This window comes from Schistocerca piceifrons, chromosome 2, assembly GCF_021461385.2.
Source record: "Schistocerca piceifrons isolate TAMUIC-IGC-003096 chromosome 2, iqSchPice1.1, whole genome shotgun sequence".
Taxonomy (NCBI): Eukaryota; Metazoa; Arthropoda; class Insecta; order Orthoptera; family Acrididae; genus Schistocerca; species Schistocerca piceifrons.
Window position 1 is genome coordinate 728,119,021 of NC_060139.1, and position 21,847 is coordinate 728,140,867.

At 38.4% G+C, this 21,847-nt stretch overlaps 1 protein-coding gene across 1 annotated transcript in view; it reads left to right on the forward strand.

Annotated features, from left to right (window-relative positions):
- LOC124775800 (adenylate cyclase type 3) overlaps positions 1-21,847 on the forward strand; it is a 458,110-nt gene that overhangs the window by 387,292 nt on the left and 48,971 nt on the right. The window contains exon 18 of the mRNA XM_047250630.1: positions 8,866-8,964. Within this exon, the coding sequence (XP_047106586.1) occupies positions 8,866-8,964 (99 nt within the window). The remainder of the gene's footprint in view (positions 1-8,865; positions 8,965-21,847) is intronic.

Genomic DNA, 21,847 nt, shown 5'->3' on the forward strand with positions numbered 1-21,847 from the left:
AATGTGAAACAGCTTTACTGTCACAACCAAATTTTGCTAACCAGCCACACATCAGCTTCCTAATACTTACCCCAATTGCCATTATGATTCATCTTAACTCCTTAAATGTACACAACACTAAATGTCATCTCCTACTTCCTAGACCTCAATTCATATGGAGTTCCATGTGCACATCACACAAGGTTCTTGCATTCACCTTTCTTCGTACTACCTCTCACTTTCCCATAATGGATGGTGATACCTTTGGCAGTGCATACAGAGCACCTCAAAATGTTCACAGGTGTCCAAAATGAACTATTGTTGTGTGAGTCAGTAACTGAGGTTTGATGTTAACTGGTGATGTTGTCTCAATTTCCTGATAAGATCCCTGGTACCTGGTAACAAATTTGTTGGTCTTGCCCTTTGGGATGTAAGGGCTTGGTAAGATTATCCATTATCTTGTCCCATGCTATTACCTACCTTCCCTTTGCATACTAGGGCTTCAGTGTTTGCCCCCCGAAAAAACCTTCATACCTATCTCAATGTCTTGGCAAACTGCTTAACAGACTCTCTGTCCTTGCCAGTTTTGAAGCTTATCTTGTCAAATGGCAAAGGCATCCTCCCTCCATAAACCAACCCATGCAGATATAGCCCAGTACTAAAATGTACCTTTGAATTAAATGTTGCCTCAACAAATGATAAATATGTGCCCCAGTCATTATGGTGTGAGTTGACATAGTGACTCAGTGTCTGACAGATGATGTATATGCTCTATCCTGCCATTAGTTTACAGATGTGGTGTAATAGTTCTTCATTTCCAAACCCATAGCAAATTACTTGGCTGTTTTATTTTTATCAAACATAAATTTTGTCACTTGGTCCATCACTTTGATTTCTGGTGAACCACTTTTGAGCAACCAGCTGTTGACCAATGCTTGCACCACTGTTGCTGCTCTCAGGCTAGGAATGGCGATCATTTCCAGGTATCATGAAAAATAATCAATAATTTTTAATATAAATACAGTTTTCTGCAGGAGTCCAGTTAATTGGTCATAAGATATCCATTTCAGGCATTTAAGGCCCATATCTGCTCATTATGCACATTCTATATACTGGTCAACATCTCTCCTTCTCATCTTCACAGTTTGTGTTCTGGCAATCTGTTATTCATTTTTCTTCACCCTCTGTGGTCCATGCTCAGGCACCATGTAATTGTGTGCCTGCTCCAGAACTTCCTTCTTTGGCTTAGTTGGCACTACCACATACAGCCCCAACATTGTTGTTTTACAAACAGGCCAGCATATACAATCAAATGCAGCTGTGCTGCATGTAGCTTGCAGTTGGTGTCAGCACATTGCACCACTTGCTACTGTGCTAGATCATGACCCCTGTCTATTACTGCTACCTATCTGTTTAAGCCAAATGTGTTCCCATGTTTCTTACCACATTAGTGTACAACATCATATTCAACCTTGCTCACTCAGTCTTAGCACCTGTGACCATACAAGAAGGGTTCTTTACATCTAATAACAATGTAAGAGCTGCATGGTTGATTAGCACCATAAATTTCTTCCCTTATAAATCACACTGAAAATATGCAGGACCATATCTCACACTGTGGATATCCTTTCCTGTAATGGAGTAGTTCCTCTCAGGTCTATTCAACTGTCAAGAAGTGTAGGCTACAGGATGTTCTTTACCTGACTCAAAACACACCCCAACACATTCTTTCTTGTACTCCAGAAAAACTATGAGTAGACTCAATTCCTCAATTGCATCTTGGCATTCCCTTGCCCACTCAAACTTTAGATATTTCTTCACAACTGCATACATAAGCTGTCTTGCCACCCCTGTCAATCCGTTAATGAGTTTTCTATGATAATTTGCTGAATCCAAAAATGATTGTAATTCCTTGTTTTTCCTGGGAACTGGGAAATCTTTAACATCCTGCATCAATCTTAGGTCTGTCTTAGCCTCTTCAGTATTAATTACATGCCCAATTTTGAAACTTTCTCCAACACAGACACTTCTAAGTACTCAGCACTCTAACCTTTTAAAACCCCTCTTAACGGTCCTATACATTCTGTAATATCTGTTATGGAAACAATTATATCATCTTGGTATATCATACATTGCTGATTTTTCAGACCTCTTAAAACCCAGTCCAACAACTGCTGAAAAATTGCTGGTGCATTCATTAGTCCAAATGATGTTGTCAATATTGATAATGATCAAAGGGACCAAGAATGCGTTCTTCCATTGGTTCTCATGCAGTACCTCCAGCTGATGGAACCCACTCCTTAGATCTATGGTGGGAGAATACTTGCATTGTCCCAAGCTTTTTGAAAGTCTCAGTGATATAAGGTATTGGTTACACATCTGATACTATTTTGCTGTTAAGAAGTATGTAGTCACAGAAGAACCAATATTTCTTAGGTCCATCTCGTGATGTCTTCAGCCCTCCATGGTCTAGTGCTTCCTCTACTATTCCATCTGCTAGGATACGGTTTATGATGTACTGGTGCTTCATTCCCTGTAGGAATTCAGTGCTGGGTCATACGTGTTGCTGGAAATGGGCCTCAAAGAAAAAACAAATCCTAAAACTCTAAGGACAACTTTTCTGTTTCCATTCTTTCCATTCCTTTCAGATGGTCTGCCTTCTTAAACATTGCAATTTTTGCAGTGGCTTGCATCTAATCCTGATGCACATCAGCATTTTCCCAGTCATCCTCATCTAGGATATCCAGATTAGCTATCAGGAATTCCTTGGTCAGCTTTAAATCACTGGCACCAAAATTACTTACATTTACAGATACCACTTTCTTGTCACTTTTCTCTTGTATGCATACAATGCTTCTTCTCAGAGAACAATGTGATTTCTCCAGAACATCATTTTCTGCTAGTGTTCTACCACACACAACATATCAACAGGCCACTCTGGTTCCACACTCACCCACGGTTACTTCCCAATGCCTTGCGGTGCAATATCATGCAACTTAAACCTTAGAGTTGCTGTTCACTGTTCAGCTGGCTTACACCTTAAGATAGATGAACCCTCTAAGTTCAAATTACCTAAGGTCAATTTTTGGATGCTGTGTTACCAGAAAGTCTAACCATAGGATCATAGAGTAACCCTCGTTTGCACGAGGTAAGACTTCTCTAAATTGCTTAAATGTTCTGCCCCAATTCACTATTGCTGAACCAAAAGACTTAACAGTACTGTCCCCAACTCCACAAAAATTATAGTGTGATGGGTTCAATTGCATCTGGACTACCCTGTGTCTAACAAAAACTTGTGCTTCATGCTTCTCACAATTCTCATTATACCTCATTTGCCTTTGCATATGTACTTAGCATTAAAATTATCATGAATGCAGTGTGGCAGATTTTGGGTTCCCTCTTCTGTTTAACACTTGTCTCTTTCCCATTTCCTTAGTCTTAGTGCCCCTAAAATCATGACTGTGTCCAACCATGCTCTACCTAACCAGCTGAGGGTGCCCCTGGACATGCACTGTCTGTCCACATCTATAGCACTTAAAAAAAAAAATTGTCTTGAGGACCCAACAGTATCAACCAGCCTCAGCCCTGAGTTATCACCAGATGCGGACATGGAGGGGCACATGGTCACACACCACTCTCCTGGCCATTGTCAGTTTTCATGACCATTCTCAATCAAGTCAAGTAGCGTCTCAACTCGCCTCACAAGAGCTGAGTGCAACCCCCCCCCCCCCCCCCCCCCCCCCAATCCAAGTGCTAGCCAAGCCCAACAGCACTTAACTTCAGTGATTTGATATAGCACTTTACACTGGCAGAAAAAAAACCCTTGTCCATCATGTGTTCCCATGCTACATAAGTTTCTCAAATTCTGTAATCAACCTGACTGCAGAGTATAAGTCCTTTGAGGCACCTGTGCTGATTCTTCTGGGCCTTATGGGTGGTAAGCCCCTTCAAAGGCATCCAATGCCCTGTGTTCAGGTTCCAGGAGTATGATGCTATTTGCTTCACCATTATCCTACAACACATTTGTTCCATTTTTGACACCGAACTGAGTGAAGACTGTAGAGGTTGTGGCCGCCAGTGGGGTGGTTGAGACTGTGGTGCTAGCTAGAAAAATACAGCTGGAATGCGAAACACTTTCATTTCAACTTGTGCTACAATATTCTTTGTCCACTGCTGCCCCAGTGATTGCCCCCTTGGGCGTGTGGTATGGTGACCCTGCTGTCCGCTGGAGAAGCCAGCTGCTGGCTATGTGTCTGGCCATGATGTCCACACTCAGCTTTTTTGACACTTGTTTTGCTTACTCAGCAATGTATGGCCCAGTCTGCACAATGACGCAGCATGCAGCAGATGCCAGTGGCACATCTGTCTACCACAATTCTCATGGAGGTGTCAGTTGAGAGGAGAGCTCACCCTTACAGGCAACAATGATATGTGCAAGAATGCTCGCACATGTGGTGGATTGCAGAGGACTGTACCACTTGGGATACAAACCAATTCCCTCCAAGGCAGAGGTTTGGCTACTGATGTAGAAACCTGGGAGCAGCTCATGTTGCAAGGCACCAAGTCCACAAATGGTGGACTTATCAGCCGAGAGTGATCTGATGGAAGAGGCAGGCCTGTCTGTTGTCAGCTGCTGGCTGATCCATAAGATGGGGATGGCTGGCACAGACCTTGTATTAGGATGGGTGCTGCCAGACTGTGCATATCTTTGCTAAAATCAACGAATATTTATATTGGTTAAGGCATGTTTGTTATGTCAATGCACAGCTTCCAGTCATGTACGAAACAACACTTCTGTGGATCAATGATGTTGAAACCTCCTGGCCTGTCCCACAGCTGTCTTGCACTTTTGCTATGGTGCCAGGAATGCAATGCATGGCTTGGCCAGCCTCATAGTAAATAAATTAAGTGTTGATGAAATTGACACACCATTACCTCGGCACTGGTTGGCTACCCATGTTTTTAATGCAGCTCTAGCAGAGCTACGATTTCTATGGTAGTGCCAAAAATTTAATGGTGGCACACTTGTGAGGCGGGAGTGCTGCTGTGGGAGACATATCAGTTTCTTATTCTTAGTTTGTTCAGATGTTCCCAGACAGTGTGTTGGTACGTAAGTGATGCCAAGCGATACCATCAGCATCAGTCTGTAACTCAAAATCCATTTGTGGTACATGCAGCCAGTCACCTAACCTGGACTTCGGCTCCAGGAGCTGCAGACATCTACCTGAACAGAAGATCACATGCATACTACCTGGCATCGTCACACTGCCATGTCACCTACTGGATGACTACCTCCAGTTGGTGTCCACCTCCCAGGTGGGAAGTGTGTTTGGGTCCAGATCATTAGCTATGTGGCCACCTTGTTGTTGCTCTCCAGTCCTTGTGGACCACCTTGTTGCTGATCATTGCAGAGGGCAGGCACATACCATCATCAAGCATGCTGGGGTTACAGAGTACATGTCCTTCATGTCCTGTATTCCCCGGTTTCAGGTGAGTCAACAGCCTAGACTGGACTGGTATTCATCAGCACATGTTGCTGCCAGTGTTGGCAACCACTCCTCTGTACCCAACATGAATAAAAGCCTAATTCTACCAGTTGTATCTCATTAGCTGGTAGCCACTCATTTCCAGTCACCATCTCTCACGACCCATGACCTAGCATTACTTACTAATCTTAGCACAGCCATTTCATCCACTATGGTAGAAGTTACATCCTCAGCCTTTACAATATTCTCATGACATGCACGTTTTAACATTAATATTATTTATCATGTGTTGAGCGTACATAGCATAGTACGAATTTGTAAACATAACTTGCAACTATACTTTTCTTCTTTACTATTGTCTTTTTGTTAATCACGTTATTGCTGGCTACTTAGGTATGAGGTGTGTGAGAAAAATGATGAGACTGATTTTTCATCTACCGAAGTTTTCTTTTTTTATTTTTGTCAAACAACAACCTTCAAAGAAGTTCCTTTCAACAGCTATACACCAGTGGAGCCCTTGTTTCTGGCCATGGTGGCAGAACTGGAAAGCTTCAATTGGTAGGGCCTCTAACATGTCAGTCACATTATTTTGAATGTTCTCCAGAGTCCCAAAATGGCATTTTTTAAGGCATTTTTCCATTTCAGAAAAAGAAAAAAGTCATAAGGACTTTAGTTCAGGTGAATAGGGAGGGGTGAGGGGGCATTGGGGGGGGGGGGGGGGGGGTAACAACAGGAATGCCTTTTGAGGTCAGAAATTCCATGACTGAAGTGACCATGTGACATGGGCATCTTCATGATGCAGCATCTACTTGTCTGCAGAGTGAAGTCTCTCTCGATTTACCCTTTTCCTGAGCTGTTAAGATATATTTTTGTACAACATTTAGTTGACAGTTGGTCCTAGATGAACAAATTCCTTACACATGATACCTCTACCATCAAAAAAGCAAATCAGCTTTGTTCTGAGCTTTGATTTGCTCATTTGAGCTTTTTTCAGCTGAGGAGATGTCTTAGTGTTGCTGTTTTGTCTCAGGATCATACTCAAAAATTCAGTATTAAGCAGCTGTGATCACACAATTGAACCATTTGTGGTCACTGGCAATCCTCTCAAGAAGATCAACACTCAATTGTTTTTTATTGTCATTCTGCTCAGTTGTGAGATTTTTTGACACCATTTTGGAACAGATTTTTCACATGTGCGAAACTACAGACAAAATTTGATTTACAGTGTAAGTGCTTAAGTTTAACAGGTCACTCATCAATCTTATTGTTAAATGTTGGTGTGATCTCACAAGAGCAACCACACATTCAAAGTTTGTATTGTTTTTTGAAATTGAAGGATCATTTTTGACATGTTCTCAGCCTTACAAAAAATGATTTGTGCCAACAACAAACTTGTGCTCTTGATAAAGAATGTTCCCCACAGGCCTGTTTCAACTTTTCAAAGGTTACAGTCAAGGAGTCCCTAAGTCCCACAAAAAACTTGGTGGCATAACTTTGCTCTAAGTGCTTCTGTTACATTTTTGTAACATAACAAAAGCACAACTTCATAATGGCAGTCTCAAAAATCACATGATGGCTGTACAGAGTTGAAATTCTGACTGAGCTTCTGGAAGGGATGAACAAACTAGTCTACACAAGTAGAACACTACAGCACTGCCAAATTCCTTGTAGTGTTGTCTGCCTCATTACTTTTTGCACGTACCTTGCATTATCATTAATGTAATAGAAGTTATTAGGTCCTGTAATGTTTTTGGATTGAAACCCTTTAAACACATTTGCTCCAGAAGACCAAATAAATATAAGAAATGTTTACATAATTTTGCCACCAAAAAATGCTTTTAAGTAAGTAGCTTGTTTCATAATATTAAAAAAGTCTTTAAACTGTACATCTGTTCAAACTATAATTGCTTGCTACTCTGTGAATTGATGCATGTCACAGTTTATTTCATTTATGACTATGTTTACTGTTAATATTTTTTGGTTAATAAAGAGTAGTCATTCTATTATACAAGTTGGAAATTGTGTCTTGAGTCTTCCTACTGCATCACATTGGTCAATAGCTTAATGTCTGCAGAGAATCTTCTCATTTTTCCTTGTCTGTTTGCTTAGTTTTCAGCATATTTCAGTAATCCATATGTCAAATGGTTCAGTTCTCCTTTTTACTAATTTTCCTACAGTCCATGACTCACTTCCTCACAAAGTCTTGCTGCAGATGTACATTCACAGAAATTTTTTCCTAAAATTAAGGCCTATATTTGACACTAGTAGACTTATTTTACCAAGGACTGCCCTTCTTGCTTTAAATTTCGCCAGAAATGTTTTTGACTCTTCTATACACTGAACAGTACCTCCAACACAAATTTTGTTTTTGATTTTATTGCAGTTTTCCTGTAGTCATTTTGCTCTTTAACTTTAGTAGAGAGTGGAAGTAAAGCACACAGATGTTCAGTTTCTCTCAGGAGATTTGTTAAATTTTTATGTCAGTTTGATCATAAAAATTTTGAAACTGTACAGTGATTTTCAAATTTTTAAATATGTTTAATAATGACAAGATGAAAACAAATGTTAACATGAAATCCATTGACAATGGCAAATATTAAACAACCTGCATCTGCACAATGGAATGATGACAATGGAAATTTGTGACAGACTGGGCTCAAACACAGACTTCCCACCTAACACGAGTGGTTGCCTTAACACTTTGGCTATTCAGGCACCACTCACAGCCAGACTCAAACTTTCATATGTTATTGTCCATGAGTCTACAGGCTGCACTTGTACACATCATGTAATTCTCGTAAAGGGGAGACATTTTAACTGAAAGTCACTGGCCTGGAATTGGCAAGTAAATATGATACTGCAATGCCTGTGTTGGTTAAGAAGTAAGATGTAATGTTCCTTCAGGTATGATGTGGATGAGCGAAGTTTGTAGACACATAGACAATGACTTATGAAAGTTTCAGTCTGGCCTTCAGTTGTACTCAGATAGTGATGAAAGTGATTGAAGCGACTGCTCACGTAAAGTAGAAAATCGGGATTCAAGTTCTAGTAAGAAACAGATTTTCACTTTTATTATTCCTTTATCCAGCTGTAGGGTGTTCATATTCACGTATTTAAATACATCTGTAGTCACCACAGTGCCTGTTGCTTCAGACGTGCATGCATGTCCAAAGGAACATTGCGTAATATTTCTTACCAACACAGGCACTGCAGTACTGTACAAATATTTTTTTTTCTTTTTATTTTATTTTTTATTTTTTTCACTGGATCTGCAAGAGGACAACAAGGAAGAATCTCTAAAGCAATTGTTGGTACAACATTACATTTATTTACAATTATGTTAAATTTTGTTATAATTTCTGCATATACTCACACTGTCTGTTTATTGTATTCATTTCAGTTGCTGGAGCAGCCACACTACCAGGATATTATCAAGATCAAAACAATTGGTTCAACATACATGGCAGCAAGTGGTCTCAACCCATCACGCACAGTAAAGGTACTTTAGAAAGTCACACAGCTTGGTTCATTTTATTTTGTTTTGGAAGAAGGCAATTATTATATTTTGAAACACTGACAGACAATCAGCACCTCTGTAATGGCGTGATATAGAAATGCATTAAACCATCACACAAAGCAAGTTAACCATATAAGTAATTAGCAGTAGGAGTGAATAACTGGCAGCACTAAAATGTGAGAGTGAATTGATTTTATGACTTCCATAACAGCTGTCAGCAATGCAGTTTAGTTTTGTAAGCAGCTAATCATCTTAAGACCTATTGATGTATTACTTTAACATAATGCAAATGGTAGATGAAAAAACAATTTTTTCAACATGTCTCACTAATTATTTATTTTTGCAATTTACATTTTGCATTATTAGCACACTTTACAGCATAACCCACAAACTAGGCCACAAAACTGAATGTTTATTAAAACAAGTGGCAAAAAAATATGACTTTTTTCATTTAATTATGTTTCACCAAGTATCCATAGTCAAATCTACAGATATTACCAAAAGATGGATGTTTATTCAAATGATTTTCATTTCTTTTATTTTGAGGACAAGGTATGATAGACTTTTCTGATTTGTTTTTATGGTGTATTCTGCTTGGGTACAACATTTCATCAGTGGAAACTACTGCAGTGACCTTACGTATCTTCCGTTTTGTCATGTAATGCCCAAGATTTTCTCACAAAATGGAAATCTCTTGAAACCAGTGTTTCAGACCCAAACTGGAAGAACACATACCAAATGTTTCAATTCTCTTCTTTTCATATTTTCTCTAAGTTCACAGTTGACAGTGTAATGGAGTACTCCAGATGTACATTCTCAGAAATTTCTTTCTCAAACTAAGTCCCATTTTTGATACTAGGAGACTTTCTTTGGTAAAGAATACTTTCTTTGCTTGTGCTATTTGGTTTATTGGGCTTCCAAGGTAATAGAATACTTTCAGTCTCATAGATTCTACTCACTAATTTTAATAGCCATGTGGTGTTCACTCTCCCAAATGATTTTACAAATTCCACAGACTAACTTCCTGGTTCTTGAAATGAATATAGTTTGATGTTATAAAATATGCATGATAGTAGTAATTTATTCTAAAATCTCTGGTAATACAATATTTTCCCAGAACTTTGTCATTTATGTAGTATAACTGAAATCCAGTTTCAAAACATAACTGTCTGTGCCTTGCCAATACATAACTATAATCATATTATAATTCGTGATTGTTGTTATTGCTACATGAAGCCAATTATTACTTATTTTTACGTCTAATTTCATGATGCATGTTCTGGTAATAAATTAGATAAACTTCCTTCATGAAATATAAAATACTGTCCGCAGCTGAGAAGAATGCATGTAGCAGGAGTGTGGCTGCAAGTAGGGTGACGTGGTCTAGAAAGAAAGTGTGTGCTGTTCATAAGACATTTAATACAACAATGTGAAAGTTGTAAATGTGACTGACTTGAAGAGATTTGGACAAAGCAACTATAATAACTTATTTTAATTGCACTCATACTTCAAAAATAATACCAGTCAAATTCTTCATGTGCATCCATGGTATCTCTAATTGCTGTATCAGTACTTTATTAACACTGTACTGTGCATGCAACTACTGAGATGTGGTTTTTTGTTTTGTTCAGTTAAAACATCACTACGGACAGGAAAATCTCACAAAAATGATAACATAAAAAATAACACAAAATCAGTTGCTTTTAGCAAAATAATGCATAATCAGCAATTTTTAAGATATGTCAGGGAAATTTCCTTTTTTCTTATAGAAAAATGTTATAAATCAGAAGATGGCAGTATTTTAATATTTATAGCTGATAGTCATCACCCAGGATTTTAACAGGGTTGGAAATAGAACTATTTTTGTGGCTGTTTACAAGTCAGCATTCATCTTCCAAAATATTAGAAATACATACCCCCCAGGTCTACTCTTCCCCCCCTTCCACAAACTATCATATGGGCACACTTACATGAAGCTGTAAATAAAAATAATGAAAGGAACTAAAAGACCATAACTGGTGAACAGTGACGACAATTAAGTCTATTGGTAAAACAATATTTTTCAGACAGCACAGGGCAGGTAGGACCGGGGCATGGGAAAGGACTGTGCCCTGCTCCCCATCTCATCCCTCACAGCCATTCTTCTCAGATGACTACTGTACGTAATTTACAATGTGTATTTTATTTTAGAATTAATTTACACAGTTATGTGTTTGAAGTTAATTTCACCAGCAACAAGAATTAACAGACAAAAATCTCCTCATCACAATTTTAATTGTGCATGTAGCTTTGCAACTGAAGGAAGTTCTATAACATATAAACATTGTTACGGATCAATGAAAAATAATGTATTTGATTGACTTTATGTAATTAAATAGTGAATTAGGAGAGTTACATAACAGCAGGAATGTTTCTGTTTCTTATTGCTTGTTCTCTAGCAAGTCTTTCAAAGCTCTGTCAAGCAAAGACTCTAAAATGGATCCCCTTTTCATTTTCTGTTATGTTAGCAGACAGTTGCTCCCTCTTACTGAGGCTCTCAATGTACTATTTCTACACTTACCCACTCTCTCATCTGCATTCAACAATGGATTAATTTTTAGGCTGTCATGTGTATGCTTTTAAATTCTCTGAAAGTTATTTTGACTTTTTTGTAAGCTGAAGCCCCCCTTGCCAATGACCACTTCCTTTTCAGTTTATTAATTTTTCCTAGAACCAATTCACTTTCTACTATTTCATATCTAAGTGACTTATTGCTGCAATCCTTCCTTTTCCTGAACATTTGGTTTTTTTTTTCCTTTATCAGTCAACTGAAGCACTTCATCCCTTACCCATAGTCTCTTCATTTAACTTTATTGGCCCAAGGATGTTGAATCCACCTCAGCTGAGCTAATTGCTGTGGTTTTCACTATCACAATAGTTCCAGCCTCAGAGAACTTTGAATGCACATAATCATTCTTCAACAGATCTGTACCTTGTATCCTTATACATTTCTTCCTCCTGATGATGGTCTTAACCTTCAGCTTACTCTTCATGATCTGAGCTATATCTCCTCCCAGGTACACCTTATCATCCAGTATCTGGTTTATGATCTCTCTCAAGAACTTCATGGCACTTGGTTGCATCAGAACAATTTATTAACTTCCTGAAATGTGTAGGGTGTTTCACAATACATGTTACACACTTCTAGAGGTTGTAGAGGGGCCTTAGTAGTTCAAGTTTTACACAGGAACCCATGTCTAGAAACGTCATCCAACGACACTATACAGTGTCAAAATTATGAGTCCCAGTGCCTGTATATTGATGTATGTAAAGGATGATTCAGTGGTGGCGGCATTACAAATTTTCTAGGATGATGGAGAAGGATGTATGTATCAATTTGAGGTAAGGTACCCAGAAACAAAAGGGCTGAAAATTATAGGTAAACCTTTCTGATACCTCTGAGAGTGGAATACATGTAATGAGACTGTTGTTGCTAAGACTCTAGGGTAGCCAACTTTCAGAGGTGGTTGGTAATATGAACCAAAATAAGAGAAAAGGTTCTGCAAACATGGGCTGTAAAATGCATACCTAAAGAGCATGATCACTTGCTCAATAGAGGAGATGTGTTTCACACTAGCAAAGATGAACATGTATAACCTAAACTGATGATCAGTAAGCCATCTCTCATCACAGTCCTACATCACTTCTTCCAATTTTTCCATAAGTTTTTGAGAAAGTGGTCTATTACAGAATAATATCTCATTTACTGAGGAGAAACTGTTAACCATTTCTGTTTGGTTTTCATAAAGAATTCTCCACAGAGAAAGCAATACAAAATCTCACAAATTAAGTGTTATCAGACTTAAACAAGAAATATTATCCATCTGGTACATTCTATGACCCTGCTAAAGTGTATGACTGTATGGATGGCCAAATTCTAGGTAGCTACCTAAAATGTTATAGGAAGACCAGCATTCCTCTTGCTTGTGTGGAATTTTACCTTCATAACATAGAGTAGAGGGTTTCATTAACAGATTGTCTTAGGCATGATACTGACTTCAGAATGAGAGAATACAACCTGTGGAGTGCCATATTTAGGGCATATGATAAATGATCATGACTTTAAAAGGTGACTCAAAAACTCTAATGTTTGCTGATTACATGAGCATACTAATCAAGGATCCAGTCTCATCCTTAGCACAGCTCAGACGATAGATGGAGATGCCTACAAGCATTCACAGTTAACAATTTAAGTCTTAATACCATCACAAAGACTCCTATTATGCAATTTTAAACCTGCAACACTGGCATGTTAGTACAAAAAGTAGACATTAATGGCCTTACAGTGAATGAAACACACTTGAATCAAGCAGATAAGAGAGATAGCTGTTACTCTGAAAAAAGCTGTTGTGTTCTCAGTTTTACTATATTCTTGCTGTTCATTTGCTGTTAGTAGCCTATTATTTACCTTTTTATTGCTAATCTCCAATAATTTCTGAACAAATAGCAATTGAGAAATAAATGTTATGAAGTTTATAATGTATTCTGAGGCTGGAAAATTCTATCAAACTCCACAACAACCAGTGGTTTAACTGAATTCTACATAAACAGCTGTGTCTGCAAGTTTGTTACTATGATCATGGACTTGCAGTGTATCCTATTGTCTATAAAAGTGATGATATTAACTGAAAATCATAAAAGTGATGATACCAACAGAAAATGGCACCTCTCAGAAAACCCTCTGCCAGGCACTTAAATGTGATTTGCAGAGTATCCATGTAGATGTAAATGTAGAACCTTTTCAACTGGCAAGAGAGATGCAAACTTAGGATTATAGTACCAACCGCAGAGATATTCTCTTGTTCATCAAAAGAAAAAGGATGTGAAAATGCCAAAGAAAGAATCATTAAATCATAATCATTAGTACTTTTGGATGAGACTTAAGTTGATCAGCTCATGGATGATGTATAATTTGACATCTGCTTGGGGGAAGTAGTGAGTCTCCCAACTAACCTTTTTTTGTCATAGTGTCCCCAACTGAAGAGAAACACGTGAAAAGAAAAAGAGTAACATTAACTTTAAAATGGCTCATTGATCCACTGGAACATAAATGTGCCAGTGACTGGTAGAGACAGTCTGATATTCCTGTACTTCAATACTGTAGTGTCCATGGGGAAGACAACTTTAAAGGGGAGAGAACTAAGGGAGAAGTGAACATATTTATCATTGATTAAAACCAGTCCACTCCTCTCCCTCTTAACAACTACTTGTAATCAGCAGCTTTAGTGTAACTTTATGTTCTCCATATCTAACTGTAATGCTGAAGCTCTCAAAAGACTTTACTGCACAGGTGTCCTGCATTTTCCTCCTTTATGAAGACTTTTAACAGACATACTGTGGTATGGCTTTCTGCCATCATCTGTCCTCAGTGTCAAATTGAGAGCCTCATAACTTTGCAATTTCATGCCTTCTCAATAGGAGAAGATTCAACACTGCTTCACAGCAATCAGTTACTTGATATACTCTACTGCCACAGTAGACACTGCTCAGAGAGAAATGTTTGATAATTGGCTCTTAAGTGAACCATTTGCCAATGACAACTGACCCACCAGGTGGAGCAGTACCTGAAAGTAAGCCATCAAGACTGAAGCTCAACAAGTCAGAATAGTCACCGTTCAGCCAAAACATCCTGACGGCATCCAGAAATGGAATGTGCTGCTGAGTAACCTGTTATACAGGCTTTAGCCAACTGTGAAACCAGCCTGTTCCATAATGGAGTGACAGGAGCTGCCCACAATCAGGGGAAGATGGATTGCTTTAAGTAGGTTTAAGAGCCAGCCAACTGCATTGACCCCCTTAGCTTTCTGGGTTGCAAGGGTAAAATTTTGTTGATTTGTGACAGCACTCATAAAGATATGGTGGGAACAGTGGAATATTTATTGTGTATTGTAACTAAGAGTCAGAATTTATGTGAGATAATGAGAAGAATTTCTGACAGAGTTTAGAGGTGCCCAGTTGCATCTTTGGTATATAAGCTGCTTCTCATTTGGTCTCATCAGACTATGTGACATTTGTGTCCCAGAAAAATAACTCACATCTAATAGTTAGCATTGCCGGATAATCACAGAAGCTCTAAGTTCATTTCTTAGTGGTCACTTCAGTTTTTGTACATGGTGAACAGATCTAGAGCAAAGATTACTACAATCCTGAGGTCAAAAAATGGCTGTTCAAATTAATGCAATAAACACAACTACTTCACCTGCTGTCTGTGTGGTGAGTGGCATTAATGCATGCTTGTGCACTGTCACTTACTTTGAAGATAGCTGGTTCAAATATGTTGTTGTATTAACTTTAACAAATACCAAAAGTATTATAAAACATAAGAGCATAGGCCAGACTCAAAGCTGTGACAAATACCTGCATGGAACATTGTGCTACAGTGAATGAAGAACTTATGATAGTGCTCCAACTGGCAGGATCATGTCATATGAATACTGTGTTGATATTATCATAATTAAGACATCTTTCTTTCGATTGCACTGCAACTTACATTGACTGAAAATGGGTCACTAAAATAAAAGGAGTATATTTAACTTCCTAGATCTTAACGTTAGTAACAATATAGCACCTATGATATTAGTATTTGGCCCATTCTGCATCAACTATTGCAGTTATAAATCATCCCCACTGTATAATCTCAGCTTCTGTTCATCTTTAGTATCAAGATACCTATACCTGTTAATGGTTGAGTTGAGTTGTTTGGAGGAAGAGACCAAACTACGAGGTCATTGGTCTCATTGGATTAGGGCAGGATGCGGAAGGAAGTCGGCCGTGCCCTTTCACAGGAACCATTTGCTCGAAGCGATTTAGGGAAATCACGGAAAACCTAAATCAGGATGGCCGGACGCAGGATTGAACCATCGTCCTCCTGAATGCGAGTCCAGTGTCATGTTATTGGTAATTCCACAAATTCTTATCTTTCAGTGTGCAATTAATGTCCTTCAGAAGCACTTAAAAGGCTCGCCATAAAAATTTTAAGACAAGGATGTAAAAGTTTTAGTCATTTTTAGATGATTTCTTTCATTGACTAGTTAAGCAACTATCCTGAGAGTTGTTAGACAAAATCAAATAATGGAAACTCCAGGTTGGAGCATCTACAGTATTAGGAAAAGGATAGATTGCTGCTCACTATGAAGATGACCCACTGTATTGCAGATAGGGTCAATGAAAAGACTGTTACACAACTCTCAGCCAAAGCCTTCTTCAGCAAAGAAAACACACACACATTCACACAAGTAAGCACATTTCATGCACAGATAAACACTATCACCAGCAGCTCCAACCTAATTCATTTGAGTAGAACAAGGTATACAAGTTTTAAATTTTAATATAGTATTCTTTAAATTTTAATATAGTATTGACTGTTCCAGTTTTCCTGTACATTAACACAAACCAACTGTGCAACATCTAGCAGTACATTTGGAGAATGGACAGGGAGTTTACTTTACAAAAGACACCACCAGAAAACTGCAAGTGAACCACCTCAAACACAACATTAACAGCTCTTTTCCAACTGAGCCAAACTGACCCATTTCTGAAAACATTACTAAAGGACAACTTCCCTACCTATTACAGGTGGAACACAACAAGAAAAAACCTTTCAATGATGAAAACAAGGAATTCCAGTAGAAGATCATCCAGGAAGCTTGAAAACTGGTGCACTAGGCTAAGTATACACCATACATCTGAACAATATTAAATGTTTCTCTCTCTGGATGTTGCTACACAAAATACGGAGACCAAGAATTTTCATGGATATTAAGACTATTGATGGTTACCTATGCCAGATATATGGAGAACCACATCAATGCCTAGGACTACTGGAAACCAAGAACCTCTGGCAATTAACACAACAAGAAATCTCACTCACAGACTCAGCTGAACAAATGAGAGACTTATTCATCATAACTCTAACAACATGTAACCCCTCAAATCAAACACAGCTATGGGACTCCATTAAAGAGAGTATGGGTGATGACATATGGTACCAAATCCAACAAGCTTATCCTGAACTGACTTTCAAATTCAACAACAACATTATCAACAAAACATTTATTCTCCCAGAAGATGAATGTTTAGCAGTAAACAACCATATCTTAACACAACTTAGGATGTAAGTACCATGAAAAGATGCTATCAGTGTGATAAACTTCAAAATTACACAGGAAAAGAGCTACAATACCAATGAACTACTTCAGTATGTTGCTCACAATAAACCACTCCTCAAAAGAAAATTTGCATTGTTATCTTGGACTGGATTCACAACAACACTGACAACACTGGAAGCACCAGGTGGCACCAGGAAAATGTTTCTAATAAATATATTGCTGCTGAAGATACACAGTGAAAACATGTCAAACTTGCACTGGCATCATCATCCGGTATTGCAGCCACACTTGAGGAAAGAGGATGTTCCCAATTTCACCTTACAACTACCACTGAATATAGCCGAAGAACAATTCACAGTATGTAAAATCTCAAGAGCATCTGGACAGGGTGAACTTCTAAAGCAAGATAAAATTATCTTCTAGGATTAACACACAATGACACGCCAAAAATCACTTGAAGCCATGGACACAACATTACAAGACTTGTGAGGAAACTCTGAAGTGATGGGAGGAGCTTTACTCACATTTTCAAAACATTTTTGACAAAGGCTTCCAGTTATAGAACAATTGCATCTCTGGCCACACAAATAAATACTGCAACTAACAAAAAAATGAGAGTTGAACTATCAAAAGATGAAACATTAGCACATTTTACTCAACAATTTTTACAAATAGGCAAAGACACATACCCTAGTGACCAGCAACTGGCCTTGTTAAACTCAACAGTGATTTCTACAACATAGCCACTACTGAAAACGAACTCATTGACCAAATTTATCCAAACATCGTTCAAAAATATACTGATCTGGACTGGATTTTTGATAGGGCAATTTTGGTAACTAAAAATAATATTATCAATGATAAAAATAAAATCCCTGGCAAAGAGAGACTATACAAATTGACTGATATGATGGTAAAGATTGAAGAAAGTGTGAACTACCCTACAGAATTTCTAAACTCTTTGCAAGTACCAGGAATGCCATTATGCTGCCTTTGACTTAAAATTGAATTTCTGATCACATACCCAGAAATCTCAACTCACAAAACCTATATTATGGACAAGGATGATTGCCAAACAGCTATTGAATAACATCATCAGTGCCAAACTTATGACAGGAAAGTACAAAGGACACACACTATTCCCAGAATACCACTAATCTCTTATGAACTGCCATTCCAAGTTAAAAAACTGGAATTTCCAATCATATTAGCCTACAGTTTTACAATTAAGAAAGTGTAAGGACAAATTTTAAAATATTGTGGTTTCAACCTCAAAGACTCCCACTTTTCTCACGGTCAACTACATGTAGCTTGCTCTCAAGTAAGAAATTTGAAAAAATTGTACATATATACCTTAGATAACAAAATTTTGTTTATAAACAAGTGTTGTAAATAGAATTTTGTTGTTGTGATCTTCACCCCAAAGACTGGTCTGATGCAGCTTTCCATGCTACTCTATCCTGTGCAAGCTCTTCATCTCTGAGTAATTACTGCAACCTACATCCTTCTGAATCTGCTTACTGTATTCATCTCTTGGTCTCCCTCTATAATTTTTACCCCCCCCCCCCCCATGCTTCCCTCTAATACTAAATTTGTGATCCCTTGATGCCTCGTAGCGTTTCCTACCAATCGATCCCTTCTTCTAGTCAGGTTGTACCACAAATCACTCTTCTCTCCGATTCTATTCAGTACCTCCTCATTAGTTACATGATCCACCCATTTAATCTTCAGCATTCTTCTGTAGCACCACATTGCAAAAGCTTCTATTCTCTTCTTGTCTAAAGTGTTTATCACCCATAGTTCAAATGGTTCAAATGGCTCTGAGCACTATGGGACTTAACATCTGTGGTCATCAGTCCCCTAGAACTTAGAACTACTTAAACCTAACTAACCTAAGGACATCACACACATCCATGCCCGAGGCAGGATTCGAACCTGCAACTGTAGCAGTCACTCTGTTCCGGACTGAGCAGCTAGAACCGCACGGCCACCGCGGCCGGCATTTATCACCCATGTTTCACTTCCATATATGGCTACACTCCGTACAAATACTTACAGAAAGGACTTCCTGAGATCTAAATCTATACTTGATGTTAACAAATTTCTCTTCTTCAGAAAAGCTTTTCTTGCCATTGTCAGTCTATATTTTATATCCTCCCTACTTTGATCATCATCAGTTATTTTACTTCCCAAAGAACAAAACTCATCTACTAATTTAAGTGTATCATTTCCTAATCTAATTCCCTCAGTATCACCTGATTTCATTCGACTACATTCCATTATTCTCATATTGCTTTTGTTGACATTCATCTTAAATCCTACCTCCAAGACACTGTCCATTCGGTCCAACTGTTCTTCCAAGTCCTTTGCTGTCTCTGACAGAATTACAATGTCTTCAGCAAACGTCAAAGTTTTTATTTCTTCACCCTGGACCTTAATTTCTACTCCAAATTTTTTTCTTGTTTCTTTTATTACTTGCTCAATATACAGATTGAATAATATAGGGGATAGGCTACAACGTTGTTTAATTCCTTTCTCAACAATTGCTTCCCTTTTGTGCCCCTTGACTGCCACCTTTAGAATCTGAAAGAGAGTATTCCAGTCAACTTTGTCAAAAGCTTTCTCTAAGTCTACAAATGCTATAAATGTAGGTATGCCTTTCCTTAAACTATCTTCTATGAGAAGTCATGGGGTCAGCATTGCTTTGCGTGTTCTTACATTTCTCCAGAACCCAACCTGATCTCCCCTGAGGTCAGCTTCTACCAGTTTTCCCATTCTTCTGTAAAGGATTTGTGTTAGTATTTTGCACCCATGACTTATTAAACTGATAGGGCAGTAATTTTCACATCTGGCAGCACCTGCTTTCTTAGGGAGTTTTTATAGTCTTATTGATGTCTGAGGGAATTTTGCCTGTCTCATGCATCTTGTTCACCAGGTGGAAGTGTTTTGTCATGGGTGGCTCTCCTGAGGTTATCAGTAGCTTTGATGGATTGTTATGTTCTCCCAGGGCCTTTTTTTGGCTGAAGTCTTTCAGTCAAATTCTTCATACATCATATCTCTCTTCTCATCTTCATCTACATCCTCTTCCATTTTCATAATATTGCCCTCAAGCATATATCCCTTGTGCTTACATTTGCTTCTACATCCTTACATTTGTCCTCTAGCTATTCCTGCTTAGCCATTTTGCACTTCCTGTTGATATCATTTTTTAGACATTTGTATTCCCTTTCTCCTTCATTTATTTCATCTTTATATTTCCTCCTTCCAACAATTAAATTCAATGTGTCTTGTGTTACTCAAGCATTTCTACTAGCCCTCATCTTTTTACCTACTTGATCCTCTGCTCCCTTCACTATTTCATCTCTCCCATTCCTCTTGTATTGTACTCCTTTCCCCTGTTCTTGTCAGCCATTCTCTAATGCTCCATCTGAAACCCTCTACAACCACTGGTTCTTTCAGTTTATCCAGGTCCCATCTCCTTAAATTCTTGCCTTTTTCCAATTTCTTCAGTTTTAATTTGCAGTTCATAACCAATAAATCATGGTCAGAGTCCACATCTGCCCATGGAAATGTCTTACAATTTAAAACCTGGTACCAAAATCTCTGTCTTACCATTAATAACCAATCTAAAACCTTCTAATGTCTCCAGGTCTCTTCCATGTATACAACCTTCTTTCATGATTCTTAAAACAACTGTTAGCCATGATTAAATTGTGCTCTGTGCAAAATTCTACCAAGCAGCTTCCTTTTTCATTCATCTCTCCCACTCCATATTCACCTACTACTTTTCCTTCTCTTCCTTTTCCTACTACCAAGTTCTAGTCCCCCATGACTATCATATTTTTATTTTCCTTAATTATCTGAGTAATTTCTTTTATCTCATCATAAATTTCCTAATCTCCTCCTCATCTGCAGAGCTAGTTAGCATAAAAACTTGTATTACTGCAATGGGTGTGGGTTTCTTGTCTATCTTGACTACAGTAATGCATCCACTGTACTATTCATAATAGCTGACCCCTGTTCCTACTTTTTTTATTCATTATTGAACCTATTCCTGCATTACCCCTATTTTATTTTTTATTTATAATTCCATATTCACCTGACCAGAAGTCTTGTTCCTCCTGCCACCGAACTTCACTAATTCCCCCTGTATCTAGCTTTAACCTATCCATTTCTATTTTTAAATTTTCCAACCTACCTGCCCAATTAAGGGACCTGACATTCCATGCTCCAACCATAGAATAACAGTTTTGTTTCTCCTGATAACGATGCCCTCCCGAGTAGTCCTCAACTGGAGACCTGAATGGGGGACTATTTTACCTCCAGAGTAACCATTCAGTAGGGCTGCATGCCCTTGGGAAAATTACAGCTCTAGTTTCCACTTGCTTTCAGCTGTTTGCAGTATCAGCACACCAAGGCCAAATCAGTCAATTATCTAGACTGTAGCCCTGCAACTATTGAAAAGGCTGCTGCCTCTCTTCAGGAACCATGTTTGTCTGGCCTCTCAAGAGATACACCTCTGCTGTGGTTGTACCTACGGTACAACTATCTGTATTGCGGACGCATGCAACCCCCGCAACCAATGACTAGGTCCATGGTTCGTGGAGGGGGTGGGATAGTGAGAATACATTATCAAAAAAAATTTTTTTTACCTCTTACATTTTAAAGTTTATCCATATATTCCAACTATGACACAACCTCATCTCAAGTCCCTGAGT